The sequence below is a fragment of the Talaromyces amestolkiae genome (genome assembly GCF_001896365.1).
Source record: "Talaromyces amestolkiae strain CIB chromosome Unknown scaffold23.1, whole genome shotgun sequence".
Taxonomy (NCBI): Eukaryota; Fungi; Ascomycota; class Eurotiomycetes; order Eurotiales; family Trichocomaceae; genus Talaromyces; species Talaromyces amestolkiae.
In genome coordinates this window covers 129,328-149,064 of record NW_024468059.1, presented here as the reverse complement: position 1 = coordinate 149,064, position 19,737 = coordinate 129,328, and the positions used below count along the sequence as shown (strand labels likewise).

Below are 19,737 nucleotides of genomic sequence, written 5' to 3'. Positions count from 1 at the left end.
AAACGGGTCCATCTTATCGCGCCATCTAACTATGTACAGTGCCGCAAAGACGGCTTGATGCCTCTGTAAAAAGGGATAGAACTTTGAACCTTTGCATTGAATACAGTTCGCTTGGAGTTACTGGCATGTTGTATTGCATGCTGATTGTTTGCAATACAGATACAGTCCCCCAAAATTTATGTTCCAAAAACTATTTTATGTGTATAAGAAACTGTGTATGATATATTTTAGGAATAACGTGCAGTCACTTGAAACGATTAGTATATCATTTGAGTTAGTTATATTCTATAGGAAGATCTTTTAATTAGTACTACGAGAACTTCTTACGTATGAACTGCTTCTATTTCGATTACATGGTCCAGTGCCTGTGTGTCAATATGACTTTCTGCAGCTTCAATGCATAACTCTTGTTATAGAAAAGCCGACAAATTAAATCTGGGGAATAGGTATCTAGTCAAATTGGTATGTAAGTCGAGTAAATGTTTAGAGCTAGTATCTCTATAAATATCTCAATGTACCTATATAGCCTTCGAAGATTGAATGCACCCTGGTATTTGACCGATCAGCCACAAAGGGTCAATGACAATCACCCACGGCGTAGAGGATTTATTGATAGACTGGTACTGTTTTTGCATGATGAGATAGTTAGTCACTGCTCAATATAATTGATATTAACGTGATCAGTAGTTGAAAGGAAATATATTTCGGACGATGTCGACAAATGACTCCATGAACGGCAAGAATTATAGAATTACTTTAACCGCCTCAGTTCGGCAAAATGAATTGTTTTTCTTCATAAATCAAGGGTGAAAAGAAGATTCAAGGGGAAGCGACTCACTTTTCAAAGCATCAATTCTAAGGTCAATCTGGGTACCAATTAAACATTGAGCCCTAGATTGTGACAGAAACCTGTTTTGAACATTTTGTAAACGTGTGCAGTCTACTTTCACTCAGTGATTTTATGGTCGTATTTATACTCTGATAATCTCGAGTGCAAAGCAGACATGATTATGAAAACGAATGACTTGTCCTTTTCCAAATTGGGTTTTCTGTTGTATTCTTTGTGAGACTACCCACATAAATACGTAATACTGCCCTATATAAGTAATGGCTAATGATGAATACAAATGAGTAATTTGCGTCGTGATGCATGGTTCTACTATTGCACGAACGAACTTCGGAGTGGTTATATCCCCTTGAGCGCGCATTAGGGCTATTTTCGAAATCTATTCCTGTAAGACAGCCAGACATATTACTCAATTGAGCGATAACTAAAATAAAAACTATAACCTTTAACGGTAAGACCTCAATCCGTATCCCCTACAGTAGTCTCTTGCACACCTAGGGTTTGGTTTATGTGTCATTGGAAGATTCAAAATGACTCATGATCCGTCATACTTATGAATTACCCATTTCTGTTCCAATTACTCAGTTAAGACGGGTTAGCACTGTAGCAGTGCGGGCACCATAAGAGGTTAAGGCTAATTGCCGTCTTGAATTAGTCTTGTACTGCATGCAGTAGGAGATTCTGGTTACAAACAAAATAGTGGTGATAGATGGCAGCTTACTCCGCAGTCCGTCTAGAGTTGGATACAAGGATTTCTTAACACAAAGATCGTTAACATTTCGACTCTGTATTAATTTACCCCTCATGATTAAAATTCAGTATGAGGAGCCGACATAGAAGCCAGGCAGTAGTTGTACAACCAACTTCTTATGTCTGAAAGAGCTGAAGTCAGATTTCAAGGAATTTGATCACACAAGTGACATAGCAACATGAAGCAGTCAGAGGTATCAATTGGTACGTCTTTGCGCCCTAACGGCAACACGACCTTACGGCTCTTTCCAACGACTCGACCCGAAATACCTATTTCCGTACCATTGTCCATCCTCGATTGCACATCAGCTCGCTTCGCCCCAACAGGATGTATCTGGATCTTCGACCATCATGTTACAATGCCTGACCATTATACCCTCCTAAACCGTCTAAGAAAGTCTTTCGTTGCTACCCTCGACGAGTTCCCGCAATGGGCAGGTCAAATACGATGGACACCCTTCGATCCGGATGGTGGCTATACGGAACGATTCAACCGTATTAAATTGGTATATGGATCCGTTAATGACCCCGGCGTGGAATGGAAAATAGTTTACTATCCCTCATACTCATCAAACCGATTCGCACCCACGCCATCCGAAAGAGCATCAATGACAGTCTGGCGAGAAGATGAATTTGAGCAATCACGACTGATTTCAAATTGTGATCTGGCATTACATGACTTGGAAAGCTGGAAGGGTCTACCGGGAATGTCGGTGCAGATCAGTCTCTTTGGCGACGGCGGATATGCGATTGGGATAAAATTGGCACATGTTCTGGGTGATGCACAGTCATTGATGATCTTTGTACACAGGTGGGCAGCTAAAAGTCGGGATATCGACCATATTACAGGCAGTTTCCCGTACTCCGACTTTCCTATTTTCGATCCGAAGCAGTTGGATGGCCATGCATCTGGTGATATCCACGGGTTTGATATCGATCCTCATCTCGCAGTCGCCGCTCGCGTATTGCCTTTGCATAGATACGATTGTTGGGAAGTCGATGCTCCCGACTTTCCGCCCTTTTTTGCGGAGACACTAGAAAAAATCATACCCCCGTCATCATTTCTCGAGAAAGCCAAGCTATCGCCTGCAGATTCGGCTCCTTGGTCATCATGGGACCCTTCGAGACCAGTCAGCTATGCCTACATACATTTTGGTTGAGAGATGTTGGATGAGTTGCGCTCTTCAGCACAGGCTGATCTTAGCATACCATCGAAGCTATCAAGACTCGACGTCTTACTAGCCTATCTATGGTCTGCAATCAACCGGGCAAGGAAGATGGATCAATTCTCAGACGAAGTGTTCATCAATCTCACGCTAGGCGCCCGGGCGCGAGTTTCTCCTGCATTACCAGACTCATGGATCGGGTCACCCTTGTTCCTGACACATGTCAAGCGATACGGCTCCATAGCGTGTTCAGAGAGTGTTGGAAGCCTTGCTAGGTCAATTCGCAAAACCGTATCACTTTTCACTCCAGACAAAGTGGGTGCAATACTGCATGATGCAGCCCACGAACTTTCTCCATTGAGACTTTGGCAGTGCTTCCCAGGACAGCGGCATGTCATTGTAACTTCATGGCTCCGGCTGCAGGCGCATCAAATCGATTTCGAAGGAACCTCGATGCCTCCACGATATGTCCATGCGATAATGCCCAAAATCGATGGTGTACTTCAGGTGTTTGATTCGATGCACAATGACGGAGGTATGGACGTCGCACTCTACCTGGATACGGATTCAATGGACAATCTACTTCGAGACAAGGCGTTACGAAATGTGAGGTAAAGTGTTAAGCTACACAGCGTCCAGCTAGATAGTCGTGTATCGTGTACATAGTAAGAAGTTGATAATACACGGTTTCTTGGTGGAATTAGGTTGCCACAAGCCGAAATCTGAGTGTAGATTTGACGTCATGACAACTAGATTTTTGTATCTTACTTAGATTTGAGATTCGATGAGCTGGGAATAATTTCCCTGGTTTTCAAGCTGATCTGAATAGATACTAGAGATAAATTCTTTCCCGACAGTATAGAGATTACCACCTCCACATGTATGATCGGAGATGTGGAGAGCTTTTTGCCAATCGGATATACGAATCGCTGATGGATATATCCATATATCCATATATCCATAGGATGGACGTTTCTACCAATCATATAGCCCAGAATCGAGGTATGGATCTTGATTTCCTCTTTCAAGAAGGGTTTCCGGATGTCATTTGGTGCATGGAAGCATTTATCTTATCGTGATGCAAAATGAGCCCCATATCGTTAATTATGACGCAGAAAAATTTCACCTTTCTCCGTGATATTATATCATTTAACCTAACGACATCTATTCAGCATCTTCAAAATCGAAGGGAGAAGCGTCATGGACTGCTAATAATTATCATATCGTCTCCAATATTGATTAGGGCTGGTAAGAAGATCGACACTGTATACTTTCCTACCAAAAATTAATGGTGGAGCGATTTAGATAAGACGAAGTCTACATAGCGCTGGCTTTGCATCCAGTCAAACTTCGAGAATGTCTGACTTCGAATCATCGGGGAGAGATGATCCTGTCCTCGAGGCACAGCTATCCCGAACAGAGTCCTTGCGTGCAGCTGCTAATTCTTTCAGCCCTGCACACGAATTCGTCTTTGTTGCTGTAGTATGTATGGCTCAATTCATGACTCAGGCGGCTTTGGGTGCCTGTCTATCGCCATTGGACATCATCGGAGAAAGCTTCGACATTTCTAATCCTGGGATCTCGAGTTGGTTAATAGCCGGATACTCCCTAACAGTCGGCACATTCATTCTTTTCTTCGGACGATGCGGTGACATGTTTGGCTATCGGCTCATGCTGCTCGTCGGCTTCTCCTGGTTTTCGATCTGGTCGTTGGTAGCCGGTGTAAGCATTTATTCCAACTACATACTGTTCATCTTCGCTCGAGCTTTGCAAGGATTAGGACCGGCAATGTTGTTCCCAAACGCCCTTGCCATTCTTGGAGCTACCTATCCACCAGGAAACAAGAAACGACTGATATTTGCTCTTTTCGGAGGCATGGCACCAAGCGGAGCAGTGGTGGGCGCAGTCTTTGCGGCTTTACTAGCCGAGTTGGCATGGTGGCCTTGGGCGTTTTGGTGCATGGCCATTTATTGCATGCTGCTCGCTGTGATTGTGTACTTGGTGGTTCCCTCAACACCGTCTCATACGGCGGATATGCCGTTGTCGAAGATTCTTGCTGAGCTAGACGTTATAGGGGCAGCACTCGGCGTGACCGGATTGGTTCTTGTGAACATTGCATGGAATCAGGCGCCAGTAGTGGGGTGGCAGAAGGCATATGTTTATGTCTTGCTGATCATTGGGTTTATGTTTTTGGCCGCATTCATCTACTATGAAGTCGCCATGTCACCACAGCCGCTGATTCCGTTCGAAACATTGAACACAGATGTCTGTTTCATTCTAGGGTGTGTGGCTTGTGGGTGGTCTAGTTTTGGGATCTGGGTGTTTTATACTTGGAGATTCCTCGAGGATATTCGCGGAATCACACCTTTATTGGCAGCCGCCCAGTTTGTCCCGCCAGCGCCCTCGGGTCTTGCCGCTTCGCTCGTCACAGCCTACTTGATGGGCAAGGCCAAACCCGGCTGGATAATGTTCATTGCGCTTTCGGCATTCACGATAGGCAGCATACTAATGGCCATCAGTCCAGTAGGCCAGACATACTGGGCGCTCACTTTTGTTTCGCTCTTGGTGATGCCATGGGGGATGGACATGTCTTTTCCAGCGGCAACTGTCATACTGTCTGATGCGGTCGGTCGTCGCAATCAGGGCGTAGCGGCGTCGTTGGTGACGACTGTAGTGAATTACAGCATTTCGATCGGTCTCGGCATCGCGGGCACCGTGGAAGTACATATCAATAACGGAGGTTTAACCTTCGACGACAAGCTCAAGGGCTATCATGCAGCGCAATATACGGGAATTGGGATTGGCGGTATGGGTATCGTCTTGAGTCTTCTTTATGCGTTGAAAACTACTAGAAAGCCATCTCATGCAGAGAAATCGGGTTAGTTCGGTTGGAAGAGGGCATCTTCTTTGTATGTACCCGTAGAATCGTTGAATTGAAAGCTTTTTATTCGATCGAGCAATTGAGGGTTGGAATAAAAGTAATATCGAGAGAGCTCTTTGTTCCTGGGAATTCCGTGATGAGCCGCCACGTGACAGGTACGCTCTGCCGGGTCGGGCTTAGCGGGATAGGTTTGCCAAGCCGTCTATCCCGAGCGAAAGAACCCGATCAATCCTGAACAACATTCCTCAGAGCTTGACCTGTCGCAGCATCTTCAATTGCTTTCACATTCTCGTTGTCGAATACTTCACAATGACTGGCGGATACGCACCCAAGCACGGAAGGTATGCTGCTGCTTCTTCTTCTCCGGCTCCCGTTGTTGTTCCTCGGTTCCTGGATGATAGCGCAAAGTCTTCGGTCAGGAACCGAAGTTTGTGAAGATTAGCTGACATCAACTTCTCGCTACAGCTGGCAGCAGGGTTGGGGTGGTCACAGTAAGCTATTCCTCCTTCACTTCGAGTCGATCGACCCATCTACAATTCATGCGATAAAACCTCCCGTTACCCTTCCTCCGCGATCCCGAGTGGAGATGTCGTGCCTGGATCTCGATCGCCTCGCCAACCACCATCCACATCGTTCTTGTCCAATTGATACTTACAAGCTTTCTTTTCACTTTAGTTGCCCGCGCTGAAAAGGGCGTTACCACCTACACCCTCTCTCCTAACCGCCAGCGCCTCTTCCCTAACTTCTGGCACACCGCCATCTTCAACACTTTCCGCCGATTCCGTCACCAAGTCCTCTACGTCGCCCCTCCATTCATCGTGGCGTACTCATTGATGGACTGGGCCGTTGAGCGGTACGTCTGATATTTATGGTGGATGGAGATACATGCACTGGTTCTGAACATACTGACATCCGGTTAGCAACGAATACTTAAACTCCAAAGCCGGTCGTGCCGAAGCTGGCGACGAGTAAATCGCGCCCGGACATTGATCCTTTTGAAATGTACAGCAACAAGATGACGCCCTCGTTAAATTTTTGGTCTCATTGTACAGTATGAGCATAGCGATTTGAAAGATCTGTGAATAGATTTGACGGGTCCGGCTGCCGACAAAATTTACATACAGTCCCTTTGTACCATTTCTTTTTTTGTTATGAATATTACAAATCATATTGAATATACTAGACTTTCATTTTTGAGTTCGCGGTTCGCACAATTTATTGTAGCTGCTTTCTATTGTTGGCTACTCGGATGCTTTGAGGATGCTTTCAGGGCAAAACTTCCGCAGTCCACGGCTGGTTAATGGTGAAGTCAATCCATGCACGGGATAGAATCCTGCTTGGCATATGATGAGATGGAAACTTTAAGAAGGAGCAGAAATTATTAACATCACCATCTAGGCTCGTCATTTTCATGCGTTGCGTATTCTTCATTTCAGCCACTTCTCCATCTCAGACTTTGTCCAGCCCTCCAACTTCGCAGCCAATGCTGCGTCTTTGGCTTGCCTACTCTGCCATCCAACCTCCGCAATCCTCTGGAAATATACACCGCTCTGCTCCGATCTCATTTGAGGACTAGCCACGCAAAAAACACTTGTCCAAGACCCTTTATCAGGATGAAGCCGCCCACCCAGTTTGTCGTAGACGCCGGCAACCAACTTGAGCCAGGAAGGGAAGTCTGCATGTTGCCCGAGGTTGCTCTCTACCAAACCGGGATGTACGATTGAGCACCAGATTTCACCTTGGCTGGAAGTGGCGGCAGGTGATCCTGGTCCGTACATCTCGTGCAGTGTTTTGATATGTAGAACGTTGGCGAGTTTGGATTGGCCATAACGAGCCATGCTATCGGCATCACGGAGGGATGTGTCGGCAAAATTGATACCATTCTTTGGCCCAAACCAGTGACCCGATGAGGACACATTGACGATGCGGACATCACCTCTCGGCGCAGATTGTGAAGTCTGAAGCATACAAGGCAAGAGATGTGAGGTAAACACCCAATGAGCGAGATAGTTGGTTTGCCATTGTGCTTCGTATCCGTCCTTGGTTATTTCGTACGGAGTTGCCATAATGCCGGCGTTGTTGACGAGTCCGTGGAGGGCGGTTTGTTTTGAGAGGAATTCTTTGGCTGCAGCAACTACGCTAGACATATCGAGGTGGTCGATGCGCAGAAGGGTTATTTTGGCTTGTGGATACAATGCTTTGATCTCTGTGATAGCGGTGTTGCCTTTCTCAACGGAGCGGGCACATAGATAGACGTGTGCTCCATGCTGTGCAAGTCGAGCGACTGTATAGTAGCCACTACTACAGTTAGGTATGTCCGCAAATATAGCTGGACAGGAAGGACCTACATGCCAGAATTTCCTCCAGTGACGACATATACCTTACCAGCTAGGTCTGGAAGGGAGTCAGGGTGAAAGGTCATGGTTATCAGACAAAAACGTATTAGGTTTAGAGCAGTAGACGTAGGATAGTTTAATAGCCCAGATTCGTAGTGGACTGAAAACGTATTTCTAGAGAAGCTCCTCCCTTAAGGTGGGAGATGAGCCCTCTTTAAATATTCAATTTTTGGAGTCTAGCTTCCGGTCTATGTCAGAACCGTTTTCACCGTGATTTGTACAGAAGGATGTGTAGGTGAATCGGTGAAGATTGATTCGTGAAGCTTTTGATAGAACAAGCCCAAAAGGGCTTAGCTGTAAGCAGGCTGCAGGACGCTAGAGCATATCAAGTTTAGTTGGAGACAGTGGTCCACTTATCTCGAGAGACAGCCAATAGAAAGTGGTTATCTCTAGCCATATTCAGGCACACAGTTCAGGCAACCAATTTCGTATTCATTTCACTCCTTCGTAACGCTCCGAAGTACTTCATCCTAGATACGCCAGTTATTCACAGCTGTATCTGATAGAATGGCGGTTCAGCTGTTGCCAATGTCGCAACTGACCGAGGTGAGTACAGTGGAGTCAATCCATGCTAGCTCACACAGAGTACTAATCCAGAGACCAGGCCTTGACTGATCAGGATGATTGGACAGGGCTTGCAGATGCCGCTGCTCGAAGGAAGAGGCAAAATCGGCTCAACGTTAGAGCTTATCGCCGTAGGTTTCATTCATGGCGGGCAGTCTTGATCCAGACCAGAACATTTCTGATGACACCCAGGAAGACGTAAAGCACTGGAGGCAGGAGGAAAAGAGGAAGTGTTCTCTGTGGTAAATTACAGCCCGACCAAGATGGAAGAGCCCTCAGTTCCATGCTGGGATGATGAAACACAGACAGTAGTAAACATACCAGCCTCGAAGGTGGATACCACGATTGGAACAACGCATAACCCCTTACTATGCCCTTCTCCATTGTCAGTAGAGAGGATAATAGTCACGCCTGCCAGCCAAACGCCAAACAAGATCATATTTCCTCTTTGCCCAGACCATCTTATCACTCTCCTTCAGTATAATGTCTTGCGTGCTACTATCATCAACATCAAGATACTGGCACCTCTACTTACAATAACGTCTTGCTCGGTAGACACTCTCAACGTCTTGCCTGAACCATCACTACCCGGTCAAATTCCGCCTTCATTATGGCCCACGAAACTTCAACAGACCATTCCTCATGAAGATTGGGTTGATGTTGTACCACATCCCCGGTGGCGAGACAATGCTCTTCTGGCTCTTGGGACATTTGACGAGGACGAACTCTGGTCAGACACTATGGGAGGCTTGTTTGAAGGTTTCCCACAGTCGGAAATTGAGCGCCGGGGCGTGATAGTGTGGTCGCCGCCATGGGATGTGCGTGGATGGGAGGTGACGGAGGGATTTTGGAAGAAGTGGGGATTCCTAATGAAAGGTTGTCATGATGTTTTAGAGGCTACAAATTATTGGAGATGGAAGAGAGGAGAAGAGCCTCTTGTATTTGAGGTTTGATGAAAATAAGGCTCTGGTGCTTGAGATGGCCTACTATACGTGTATCGATCCTGTATCTGTATCTCTGTTATCCACTTTGAGAAGAAAGCAAGACATAGTATTGCTCTGAGGCTATAGAGGCTCTATGAACTCCGTCCAATAATCCCACCCAATCTCCATACTTTGCCCACCTGCCGCTTCACCAGTCGGAAAGAAGTGATTAAGCGGATTTGTATCACCGGGAATTTCCACACCTGCAACATCTTCTGCTTGAGCCATATCATCCCTCTGCTGGTTCATACCAAGCTTCAGAGATAGGATATCTACCCAACGAAAACTAAGCAACCCATCGGGCAAACATGCAGACGTACGAGCACGCCATGCCTTGATTGCCAATGCTCCCATGGCTGCATACATGCCATCGTTCGGATTCCCACATGGTAGCCAGTCAGTGCCTGCGAAAATATTCAGTATTACATCAACGGCATACCATGCACGCTCAACTTCGCTACCCTTTATTCTACTTTGTAGGACCTTCAGAATGTATACGAGGGATTCGTATGGAAAGAGATTGTGGACGAACCATATGTACTGTTGTAAAGCCGAAGTGTCGTAAATTTTGTTTGTAGTTTCAACCACATCGGTATGCCAGATTAGTAGCATTTCCCCATGTTGTGCGGACATTTGATGGGAGATTCCAGTAGAGCTTGTGGAGTTTTTCTGATGTCTTTGTAAAGCCTGTAGCGCTCTGATACGTATCTGGGACAAGAATATTTTGGCAAGTAACGTCGTCAAAAGTTGGAATGAGTTGGCCTCATCGCAGAAACACAGAAATCTATTCTGCAGCCGCTCGACAAACTCATCAATAATGTAATTGCTTGTCTTTTGTAATTCGTCCTCTTCACAGCTCCCCATATCTACCAGACTTGGGAACTTTGTGATGAAACTCGTGCATTCGTAGATGACGAGACAAAGTACCATCTCGGTTGAATGCGATGTAATTTCGGCAGGCAGCCCAGTCATTTCAGGGTATAGATTTGCATCGTTGATATTCAGCGGTAGCTGGCCACTAAAATAACTGTCGGCTTTGATATCCATCGCAAACCCGGATAGCTTTGCAGCTTTGCAGTCCAAAAGTATGATCTGCCACCAAAGTCTGAGCCGCAATTCAGATTCGAAGGGTGGTATGTTTCGTGTGATAGTACTTTTGTGGAGTCCCATGCGTTGGCCGCTTCGTACGGCGAGACCAGTGAGGAGCCAAGCTGATTGATGATCATGATGTTGTTGCATGGATAGCTTGTAAGTCGAATGTTAGCATAATCATCATCAAACAAACGCCTTTCGGGCACTTACCAAGTACAATGTTAAGGCCTGTAAGACCACCAGACTGCATGATTTGAGACATTCGGCATTGGCTAGGGCTTGTTGTGTTGCTCTGGTAAATACCCGTTGTATTATAGCCTTTCTCTCTTTAAGTATTGATTGACATTCTGAGTCTGATATTGAGTTCACAGCAGCCAAGTAGATACTGAACATAAGTGCCTCGAATTCGCGAGGTATCTGATCAAGATCCGCCGTGATTGTACTAATTTTTTTCTGTATTGATGTCGCATGGAGGATCTTCGTGAGTAACTGTACATTATCCAAGAATATCTGCCACAACTGAAAGATCTGCACTGTGCTTGGGTGGAATTGTCGTAGCGATACGTATTCAGATACTCCCCAGAGAAGACCGGTTGCGCTTGAGGATATCATAGTATGTTCTGAAGTATATTGCGATGGAGCGCTGCTTGGTAACTTGAAAATGCTTCAGCTGTTTCTATCAAACAATGCCAACCAGCATTTACAGAATGTGACATACCTCTTTCAAAAGGTCTTCCCATAGGGGACTATTGAGGTCTCGGGTTAACTACCTCCTGTTTACTGAGAAAAGATGAACTCACTGGTTGACATAGCGAGGATGACCCTGCTCATCATTGATCAAATACTCATCTGTGGCATCAAACGTCTGTAATTGAGTTCGTCTCTCCTTGGATGATGAGACAGGTTGAATTTTCCGTCGAGCTCGACGTGGCATCGCCGGTGGCCTCGCCAAACATGTCACCTCAGCGCGGCTGCAGGAAGAACACGGCTGTCTTCCGTCGCATTTGATCTTTCGCTCTTTACAGCGTTTGCAGGAGTGTCCTCTCGGCGGTCCTTTTAGATCCATTCTCGGTGTTTGGATACTGTGTTCATAGAGTTTGTGTATTATTTTGTCAGACGGAGATTCGGCTGTTGTTAGGCCATTACTAGGATTACAAAGCTATAAGTCCGCAGGTCCGCAAGCGGACTTAAGCAGCTGGTAACCCTAGCCCTAAATGCCGGGTCGAAGGTCCGTTTGTGGATTTAAGGGATAACGAGCACAGGATATAAAGATTGGGCTTAATTATAAAATCTAGCCTTCCCTTCAATTTGGACGCATCCATGAATTTTTATCGCTCACAATTGCCCTTGTCAGACCTTTAATACGTTCTATGCGTTGAAGTCAAGCTTCACAAGAAAGACTTAAGCAAAAATGACCAAATTATTTGTTATCTTCGGTGCCACTGGCCAGCAAGGTGGTTCTCTTCTTGACTATATGCTCAACCATCCCCAGTTCTCCAAAGCATACCACTTTCGGGCCATTACACGGGATGCTTCGAAATCCACCGCCGAAGGACTTAGGAAGAAGGGGGTGGAAGTCGTGCAAGTCAGATAGAAAGCTCTTAATCATCTGTTTCTTACGTTAACTGTTGTATAGGCAGACATGGACAAGCCAGAGACTCTTGGTGCGGCAGTCTCTGGTGCCTACGGCGTATTTTCCGTGACCAACTGTGCGTTTCTTATTTGAGATGATTTGTTTGCTTTGGTCTAATAGCGTGCTCTGTCTCTTACGTAGATTGGGAAAGCAGAGATGCAGCTATAGAGATCACGCAGGGAAAAGCTGTCGCTGATGCAGCACGAGCAGCAGGTGTCTCAGTATTCATTTGGTCTTCATTGCCCAATGTGACAAAGTTCAGCAATGGGGAGTTGACGACCGTCCATCACTTCGATAGCAAAGCCGAAGTTGAAAAGTATATTCGGACACTCTCATTTTCAAGTTGTGTATTTATAATGACGGCCTTCTTCATGCAAAATATTTTCAGTCCTATTATCGCGCCGCCAAAGGTGCTAAGCTGTTCATTTCCATCAATCCACAGCAAGAACGCATTATTCAATTGAGTTCAAAGCACTTGAAGCTGTTATGCTAACCTTACTTGTATGAAGCTTGACAACGGAATTGTCATGTACAATTTCGCTTGGAACCCATCGGATCGGATACCTTATATCGACATCGCGGACATTGGCAAATTCATAGCCCCAGCCCTTCGGGATCCCATCAAATACAATAATGCTCGCTTGACTGCAGCTACAGCCTATTATACAGCCCAGGAGATGATCGACACGTTTTCTGAAGTGTCAGGCAAGAAGGTTGTACTACCAACAGAAGCAGAGATCCTGCTCTTGACGGATGATCCAATGAAGCAAAGTCTGGCCCGGCCCCCCGTGCTTTTCACAAAATGGGGGTACTATGGACCGACTGGTGAGGAAGATTTGAAATGGACGCTGGCGCAAATGGATGAGAAACCTAAGAACTTGAAGCAATTTTTCGAGGAAAATGGGCCCTGGTTTCAGTAAACCATTTCTGACGACACCGCTAAAAGTCCTGAACTATCATTGTCAATCATGGCCTTTTTGAACTAGATGATGAGCTGTGATTAGTTGCATGGGATAGAATTGAAATGTTTCGGCATCCAAAAGCTAACGTGGCATACCCATATGACGTCAAAGCAAAGTTGACTTGTAAAAACCTTCAAAGTTTGTCCAAGTACACTAACTAGCTATGACATGTACTATCTACCGAACGGTACGCCAACTGCACAGCATATTATCCCGAAAATCCGTGTTGTCTTGATGCAATTGACACAAGCCAGAAGGCGGCGCGAAGAATCATGAACCACGATGGAGCTGCTCCACCCAGCCCTAACCTTGTTACAAATGATCATTCATATAAAATTGGACTCAGCGTAACATTACTCGTGCTCTCCACACTATCTCCAAGCCCTTCGGTCGATCGCTCGGGGTATTCTATACCGAATACTAAATTAGCCATGGTTGCTTGCAGCTTTAAACTGTAACAATGCCCTCACGAGAAGGATTATTCCTCATAACCATATGTACTTTGCCATCGCTGGGCTCATCTAACTAATTATATCCCTCCGTCAGATCGTTGAGTAAGTACGATTAACTCTTGAAATGTCGACCAATATGCCGTTGTGGAAACATAACTTCCGGGGCAAGGTACTGGTTGGTGCCATTACAGTAGCAACACGTCAGGCTTTTTTGTTATTGGGATATGACCAAGGTGGGAGATTGCAGTCTCGAAAAATACATATGGCGGGTCACTAACCAATACTTTAGGTGTCATGTCTGGTATGATCGGAGCCAACAACAGATTTGGCCAGGACTTCAACAACCCCGACGCTGATATGCAGGACAACATCAATCTGCACTCTTGTCATATTGGATATGTAGTGGGCTCAATAATATGCTACTTTGTGGCAGAACGTTTCAGTCAATGGACTATGCTCATGACGGACGTCGGACTCTGTTGATTGCCACCTCAACCGGTTTGTGCATTTGCTTCTTCATGGTGTCACATTCTGATGTCACTTGAGACCATCAATGCGGCTTACAGTACAACTGCCTTTATTTCTATTTTCCAGCTTGTCTATAGTATCGGGTGACTTCCAGTTCCGCGGCTCTGTCCATCAGAAATCACAGCCACTCGAACCAGATCAAAGATGCAAGCTATAGCGTCTGGATGGAATTGGATGTTTGTTTTACCGTTGTAAAAATCACTCAATTGCATTTGGTGAGTTTAAGGCTCTTTCTGGATATCTATTCTTTCCACTGACTAATAGAACACTACAGCTAACATCGACTGGCGCACATTTATCGTCTTTGCCGTTCTCAATGCCTTCTTCATCCCCATGGTGTACTTCTTTTATCCTGAGACAAAAGGAATCAAACTTGAGGATATTCCTCTTCTTTTTGCTAAAAGTGTGGAGTCACTGGTGGTGTCCTCACATCTTGAGGAAAGACCATCACGCCTCATTAACATGCCGACGAGACTGTGGCTGACAAAAGCGATATTCAAAACAAAGAGGTGGAGGATATTGAAACACAGAAGTAAGGATAGAGATTTATATTGGCTATGGATAGAAAGTGTGCATCCTGCTTTTAAGAGTCTGCTCGTGCATTGAAACGAAGGAATGTTGAAATCGAATTACCTTCTGATGGATAAAGCATAAGCGAGTCAGATGTGATGTCAAAGTATCAATTGATTATAAATTGGACAATAGTTCGTTGAAGCGCCGCTGAATCTCGAGTTTATACTCATCAAACACCTCAGCCGCACCCAAATCTTCTCCACGGCCGACTTTGGCCATAAAGTCCTTGTCAGGAAACGTCAAACAAACCGCTTTGTCTAAAGGTAGCATCCGCAGTCCTTGGCAGACTTGTTTCAATTGTTCAGCAGCCCTCCCACCCCCATGGCCACCGTAGCTTACAGTCATTGCCGGCTTTCCTTTCCACTCATTGAAGAGATAATCGATTGCATTCTTGAGGCTAGCCGGATAGCCCCAGTTGTACTGAGGCGTAACGAATATGAAAGCTTGGTAGGAAGCTATTTCGCTTGACCATTGTCGGGTATGTTCATGTTTGTAATCCTTGGGCGAGGAGATGTGGGATGGGATTCCAGGCTCGTTATATAGCGGTAGATTCCAGACAGCGAGATCAATGATGTTAAGATCAACTGAGTGTTGAAGTTCTTGAAGGGTATTTTGCACGAATGTCGCAATCTGAAGTCCTGCGCGGGGCTCTCTTTGACTTCCGACTATTACACCGATTTTGTGTCTTTTTGAAGTCATTTTTCCGACATGCCGAGATGGATGTGAGTAGAAAATGTTTCTAGATCCGTTCTCAAAGGCCGCCCAGGCTTAATTTATCTGGAAAGTACGTTGGAGGCAAAACTGTCAGTACGTCAATGAATTAGGCAGAAATGAGAAATTTTTACAACATCGGGAATGGCGGATCGCGCGGCCCGCTGATGGTTCTATTGATTCGTTAGGGCATACTAGGTCAGTAAGTGAGCAAAAATCATATAAAGAATTTACAATTCAGTTTTTTGGATTGCTCGCTATGAGAGTGGAGTCTGTCTTCTTTTGGCCTCTATGTCACAGAAATGTAAAACCATGCAAGCTGCCTTCTGACCGATCGACCCATCTCCGTTGCTGCATGTTGTATTCTGTCACTATCTCTCTACATTTCCCGTGAAGCCTCTTTTGTCGACAAGATAATCTGATTTTATCTGTAGGACCATCCGGTAGAGTCACATCAATATCGTGGACTCGGCAGTAATCTGGTAATGGCGGTATTAACAAGTCCTCCATAGTTGGAGACTCCAGTATATCAAAACCATAGGTCGTATCTATATGTGCATAAATATTCCCTTCTTCAATTTCCATTACTTTTCGACCAATGCACGCCGCGATGTTTGCATCCCAAAACCCTTCTCGGTGTATGCTCGATTCCAGCAATCGAATAGCTTGCAATCTGAGTCGAGGTACACGACATTTAAGTGCCACGTAATACAGCGGTGAAATCCAACCAATATCGATGACGGATCTAGACATATCAAAGCAGCGCATAGATGCGACCGCGGTCGAGAGTCGGGACTCTTTTACATTAGCAAGGGCTATCGAGTGACTGATAGCGATCAGAAATTGGTCTTCGTGTAAGTCGAATATAGTTTCATTACCACGGTCACGTAGGCAGGTAGCTGCCATGATTTGAGCAATTGTGTGGTGGCTGCTCAATAGATGAAAGGCGAATAATTCTATGTCTTTCCAAAACAGACCCTGTAAAAATGCTCTAGATTGTTCGTAAGTGTAGAGCCAGAGATCCAGTTCGGATTGAATCCGTCCCTGCCTCAGTGAGAATGGAATGTATGAATCGATGGATAAGCAAGTAAATGGTTGGTGCTTTTGGACATCGGCTGACAATTCAAGTATGCTGAACAGGATGCCTTCTAGCTGTTGCCAAGCTTGATTGAAGTTTAGGAATAGCTCATTAGCACAGCGAGGATTTAAAATGTAGGCTGTATAGGCTAAGGGATATCGACGATGCTGGTTCAAAAGAGCGACTTGGATGTATAACCTAGAAAAGACATCGAGAATCCAAGTATCGATTATTGTTGGTAGTTGGCAAAGCGATTCGCGTAGAATTCCATTTCCACATTCAAGGTGAAAAACGGCTGTCCTGAAATGGCCTTGTAGGAGCTCCAAACAGACGAACGTTAAACATGTCATGAGAGCGAGGCGAGCAGATGTTCTGTCATTGATACAAAGTTGAGGTTGTAAATAACCAATCGCTTTCGTGTAATGTTTCAAGATGAAGTCTCTGTCACCTACAAAGCTATGCATAAGATCTTGACTTTGTTGCATTGCATGCAGATGTACTCCATTTTCGTGAACACGGCTTATACTGAGAACGGCATGCAACACTGCCGGCTCGCTGAGAGCGGCCTGGATGACTACTGTCTCCCAAAAGGTCAGGACAAAAAGGCCATGTAACTTCGATTTCACCCTGCACTCGTACCATTCGAAAGCTCGTTTCTCATCCAAACTCAGACTTTGAAGAGTGGTGTATGGGAGAATGGTTGGCGTGATGAGCTGTGTTTGCCGACTGCCGTAGAAGTTTCCGCCGCCGCCCCAGATTCCATATCCATCACATACACGTCCTGTCGAACTACAACGCTTACACACGGGGCGATTTTCATCGCACTTCACTTTTCTGAGTCTGTGTGTTTATTAGACTTGTAATTGCTTTGTTGCGTTGGGCTTGACCCACTTGCATGTACGACAACCGGACTTCACCTTGGATTTTCGGGGCCGATTAGAGACAAGGTCGGACGGGTGGTAGTCTGCCATGACAGGCAGTTAGTGACATGTTGTTGGGGGTGAAGCTTCACAGATCCTTCGTTGCAATGAAATCATTATCAACAGTAAGCATAGAGTCTCGTGTAGGCCACCGGAGTTAAGCCGATGCTTAGCATGAGAGACAACCCACAAGTATCTATGGACCCATATTTTAGCGGGGCTCAGCATGGGCACTGATTTTGAACATGAAACCGCACTAACCAAATGGGATCGTGTCTTTGCAGGTTCCGTTTAGCCAAGCATGATCTAAGTGGAGTCGCTCTGATACAGTTGATTGGGCGGCTCGGACGATCTGTTCTCCCATTGGTTGCCGCCAAAGGATTCGGAAACTAGACAAGCTGATTGGTTATTTATGATCTATATCTTGTATACGTAATGGGTCATGGTTGCGAAGTTGCGAAAAGTAGTTGGGGATACCTTCATGATCGAGACTTACGAAGTGTGGAAATTTCTGAGTGCTGGTTACAGCGATCCAGGATGCACCGAGCTATAAGTAGGAGCCATGTCCTCAGCCATTTGGACTGCTCTCATGCGGTTCATCTACCATCGATTGACTCTCTAGCCACTCTTCACTATTCCAAATCACTTTGACGATACTACTCAAGTCGGACTTTTTTGTTCCTCTTTCAACATGTCGAAAGGCAGTGTCCCAACTCGGAAGCTTGGCAAGGATGGCCCCGAAGTCCCGGCTATGGGCTTTGGCTTGATGGGACTGACCGGGATTTATGGAACTGCACCTGATGAAGAGGGACTGTTCAAACTTTTGGACAAAGCTGCTGAGATTGGCTCAACATTTTGGGACACGGCGGAGTGAGCTGATATTCAAGAAGTGACTAGTTTGCATCTGACAAAGGGGCGCTAACGGCGTTTTAGCATCTATGGAGACACCGAAGAACTGGTAGGAAAATGGTTCCAGCATACTGGGAGACGAGAGGAGATCTTCCTTGCATCCAAGTTCGGTATTATGATGGAAGGATTACAATTCAAGGGAATCAATAGCTCCGCAGACTACTGCAGACAGCAGTGCGAAGCAAGTTTGAAACGTCTCAACACAGATAGGATTGATCTCTGTATGTCGTTGCCAAGTTTGACCCATGCAGCCAAGTTCACTAACTCTTATAGACTATGCCCATCGTCTCAATCCCGAGACACCTATTGAGGAAACCATGAGAGCTCTGGCACAACTGCAGTCGTAAGTGCACTCTTCCGCGATAGTCCTTTTGGTTGTACCGAGTTGTTGACACGGATTAGGGAAGGAAAAATCAAACATATCGGGTTGTCAGAAGCAGGCTCAGACACACTGCGCCGTGCCGTCAGGATCGCACCCGTTGCTGCCGTCCAGTTAGAATACTCACCCTTTGTGCGTGACATTGAACAGGAGTCCAGCTCCCATGTTTTGCAGACTTGTCGCGAGCTGGGTATTGCTGTTGTATGCTTCTCACCTCTCGCACGCGGATTGCTCACGGGAAAATGCACTCCAGAATCCCTTTCTGACAGCGATATCCGGGCCAAATGGTTTCCTTGGTTTCAGCCAGAAAACTTCAGCAAGAATTTCTCTATTGTCAACCAATTCAAGGCATTTGCTGATCAGAAAGGATGCACTCCTTCCCAACTTGCGCTTGCCTGGCTACTCCATCAAGGCCCGGACATCATTCCGAATCCCGGGACCAAGTCTATCAAGTATTTGGAAGAGAATGTGGCCGCATTAGGTGTCAAATTGACCCCAGACGAAACAATCGGGATTCGAGCATTTGTGGAAAACAACGACGTGGTCGGATACCGCTCGACGCCTGGCAGCGAATACTTCGCTTATGTCACTACCAAGACCGAGCAGTGAGAATTTCGCGATAAGAAACGAATTTCACCGCATTTTATTTATTCTGTTCCGATTGATCATGTGGATGTGGAAGTGTCTCGTAATTGCTCAATTGTTGATTGATTGGTGCCCAATGCAATTTCTTCTTGTGGTCCGCGAAGCTCCGCGGGGACATCTGGTCTTTTCAAAGTGAACCTCTTGCCATTTGTAGAGAGGTGCGCGCATTGAACTAATAGTCAATTCGAAATCGGTCAGCTCATATGTAACAAGGTGCAAGTAGCCAATGGTTTGCGACGGAAAGGAAGGTGTGCGTGTGCGCGTGCGC

The 19,737-nt window shown here is 45.7% G+C and overlaps 8 protein-coding genes across 8 annotated transcripts; 5 read left to right on the top strand and 3 right to left on the bottom strand.

Moving 5' to 3' along the window:
* Positions 1-1,776: 1,776 nt before the first annotated feature.
* On the top strand, positions 1,777-2,757 carry BHQ10_009206 (uncharacterized protein; the record flags this gene model as incomplete). The annotated part of the gene is made up of 1 exon (XM_040882097.1): positions 1,777-2,757. The coding sequence occupies one exon, from the start codon at positions 1,777-1,779 to the stop codon at positions 2,755-2,757; it is 981 nt and encodes a 326-aa protein (XP_040737708.1).
* A 1,362-nt stretch (positions 2,758-4,119) lies between these two features.
* On the top strand, positions 4,120-5,646 carry BHQ10_009205 (uncharacterized protein; the record flags this gene model as incomplete). Its single annotated transcript, XM_040882096.1, has 1 exon — positions 4,120-5,646. The coding sequence occupies one exon, from the start codon at positions 4,120-4,122 to the stop codon at positions 5,644-5,646; it is 1,527 nt and encodes a 508-aa protein (XP_040737707.1).
* Positions 5,647-5,953: 307 nt separating this feature from the next.
* BHQ10_009204 (uncharacterized protein) lies at positions 5,954-6,616 on the top strand (the record flags this gene model as incomplete). The annotated part of the gene is made up of 4 exons (XM_040882095.1): positions 5,954-5,985; positions 6,110-6,276; positions 6,320-6,497; positions 6,565-6,616. 4 exons carry the CDS (start codon positions 5,954-5,956, stop codon positions 6,614-6,616), a joined length of 429 nt encoding a protein of 142 aa, XP_040737706.1.
* Positions 6,617-7,071: 455 nt separating this feature from the next.
* Positions 7,072-8,066, bottom strand: BHQ10_009203 (uncharacterized protein; the record flags this gene model as incomplete). The annotated part of the gene is made up of 2 exons (XM_040882094.1): positions 7,072-7,942; positions 7,993-8,066. The coding sequence occupies 2 exons, from the start codon at positions 8,064-8,066 to the stop codon at positions 7,072-7,074; spliced, it is 945 nt and encodes a 314-aa protein (XP_040737705.1).
* A 1,602-nt stretch (positions 8,067-9,668) lies between these two features.
* BHQ10_009202 (uncharacterized protein) lies at positions 9,669-10,826 on the bottom strand (the record flags this gene model as incomplete). The annotated part of the gene is made up of 1 exon (XM_040882093.1): positions 9,669-10,826. The coding sequence occupies one exon, from the start codon at positions 10,824-10,826 to the stop codon at positions 9,669-9,671; it is 1,158 nt and encodes a 385-aa protein (XP_040737704.1).
* Positions 10,827-12,090: 1,264 nt separating this feature from the next.
* BHQ10_009201 (uncharacterized protein) lies at positions 12,091-13,232 on the top strand (the record flags this gene model as incomplete). Its single annotated transcript, XM_040882092.1, has 4 exons — positions 12,091-12,264; positions 12,316-12,388; positions 12,454-12,722; positions 12,822-13,232. 4 exons carry the CDS (start codon positions 12,091-12,093, stop codon positions 13,230-13,232), a joined length of 927 nt encoding a protein of 308 aa, XP_040737703.1.
* A 1,709-nt stretch (positions 13,233-14,941) lies between these two features.
* On the bottom strand, positions 14,942-15,526 carry BHQ10_009200 (uncharacterized protein; the record flags this gene model as incomplete). Its single annotated transcript, XM_040882091.1, has 1 exon — positions 14,942-15,526. One exon carries the CDS (start codon positions 15,524-15,526, stop codon positions 14,942-14,944), a length of 585 nt encoding a protein of 194 aa, XP_040737702.1.
* Positions 15,527-18,227: 2,701 nt separating this feature from the next.
* Positions 18,228-19,433, top strand: BHQ10_009199 (uncharacterized protein; the record flags this gene model as incomplete). The annotated part of the gene is made up of 4 exons (XM_040882088.1): positions 18,228-18,406; positions 18,470-18,666; positions 18,719-18,788; positions 18,848-19,433. The coding sequence occupies 4 exons, from the start codon at positions 18,228-18,230 to the stop codon at positions 19,431-19,433; spliced, it is 1,032 nt and encodes a 343-aa protein (XP_040737701.1).
* Between the last annotated feature and the right edge of the window lie 304 nt (positions 19,434-19,737).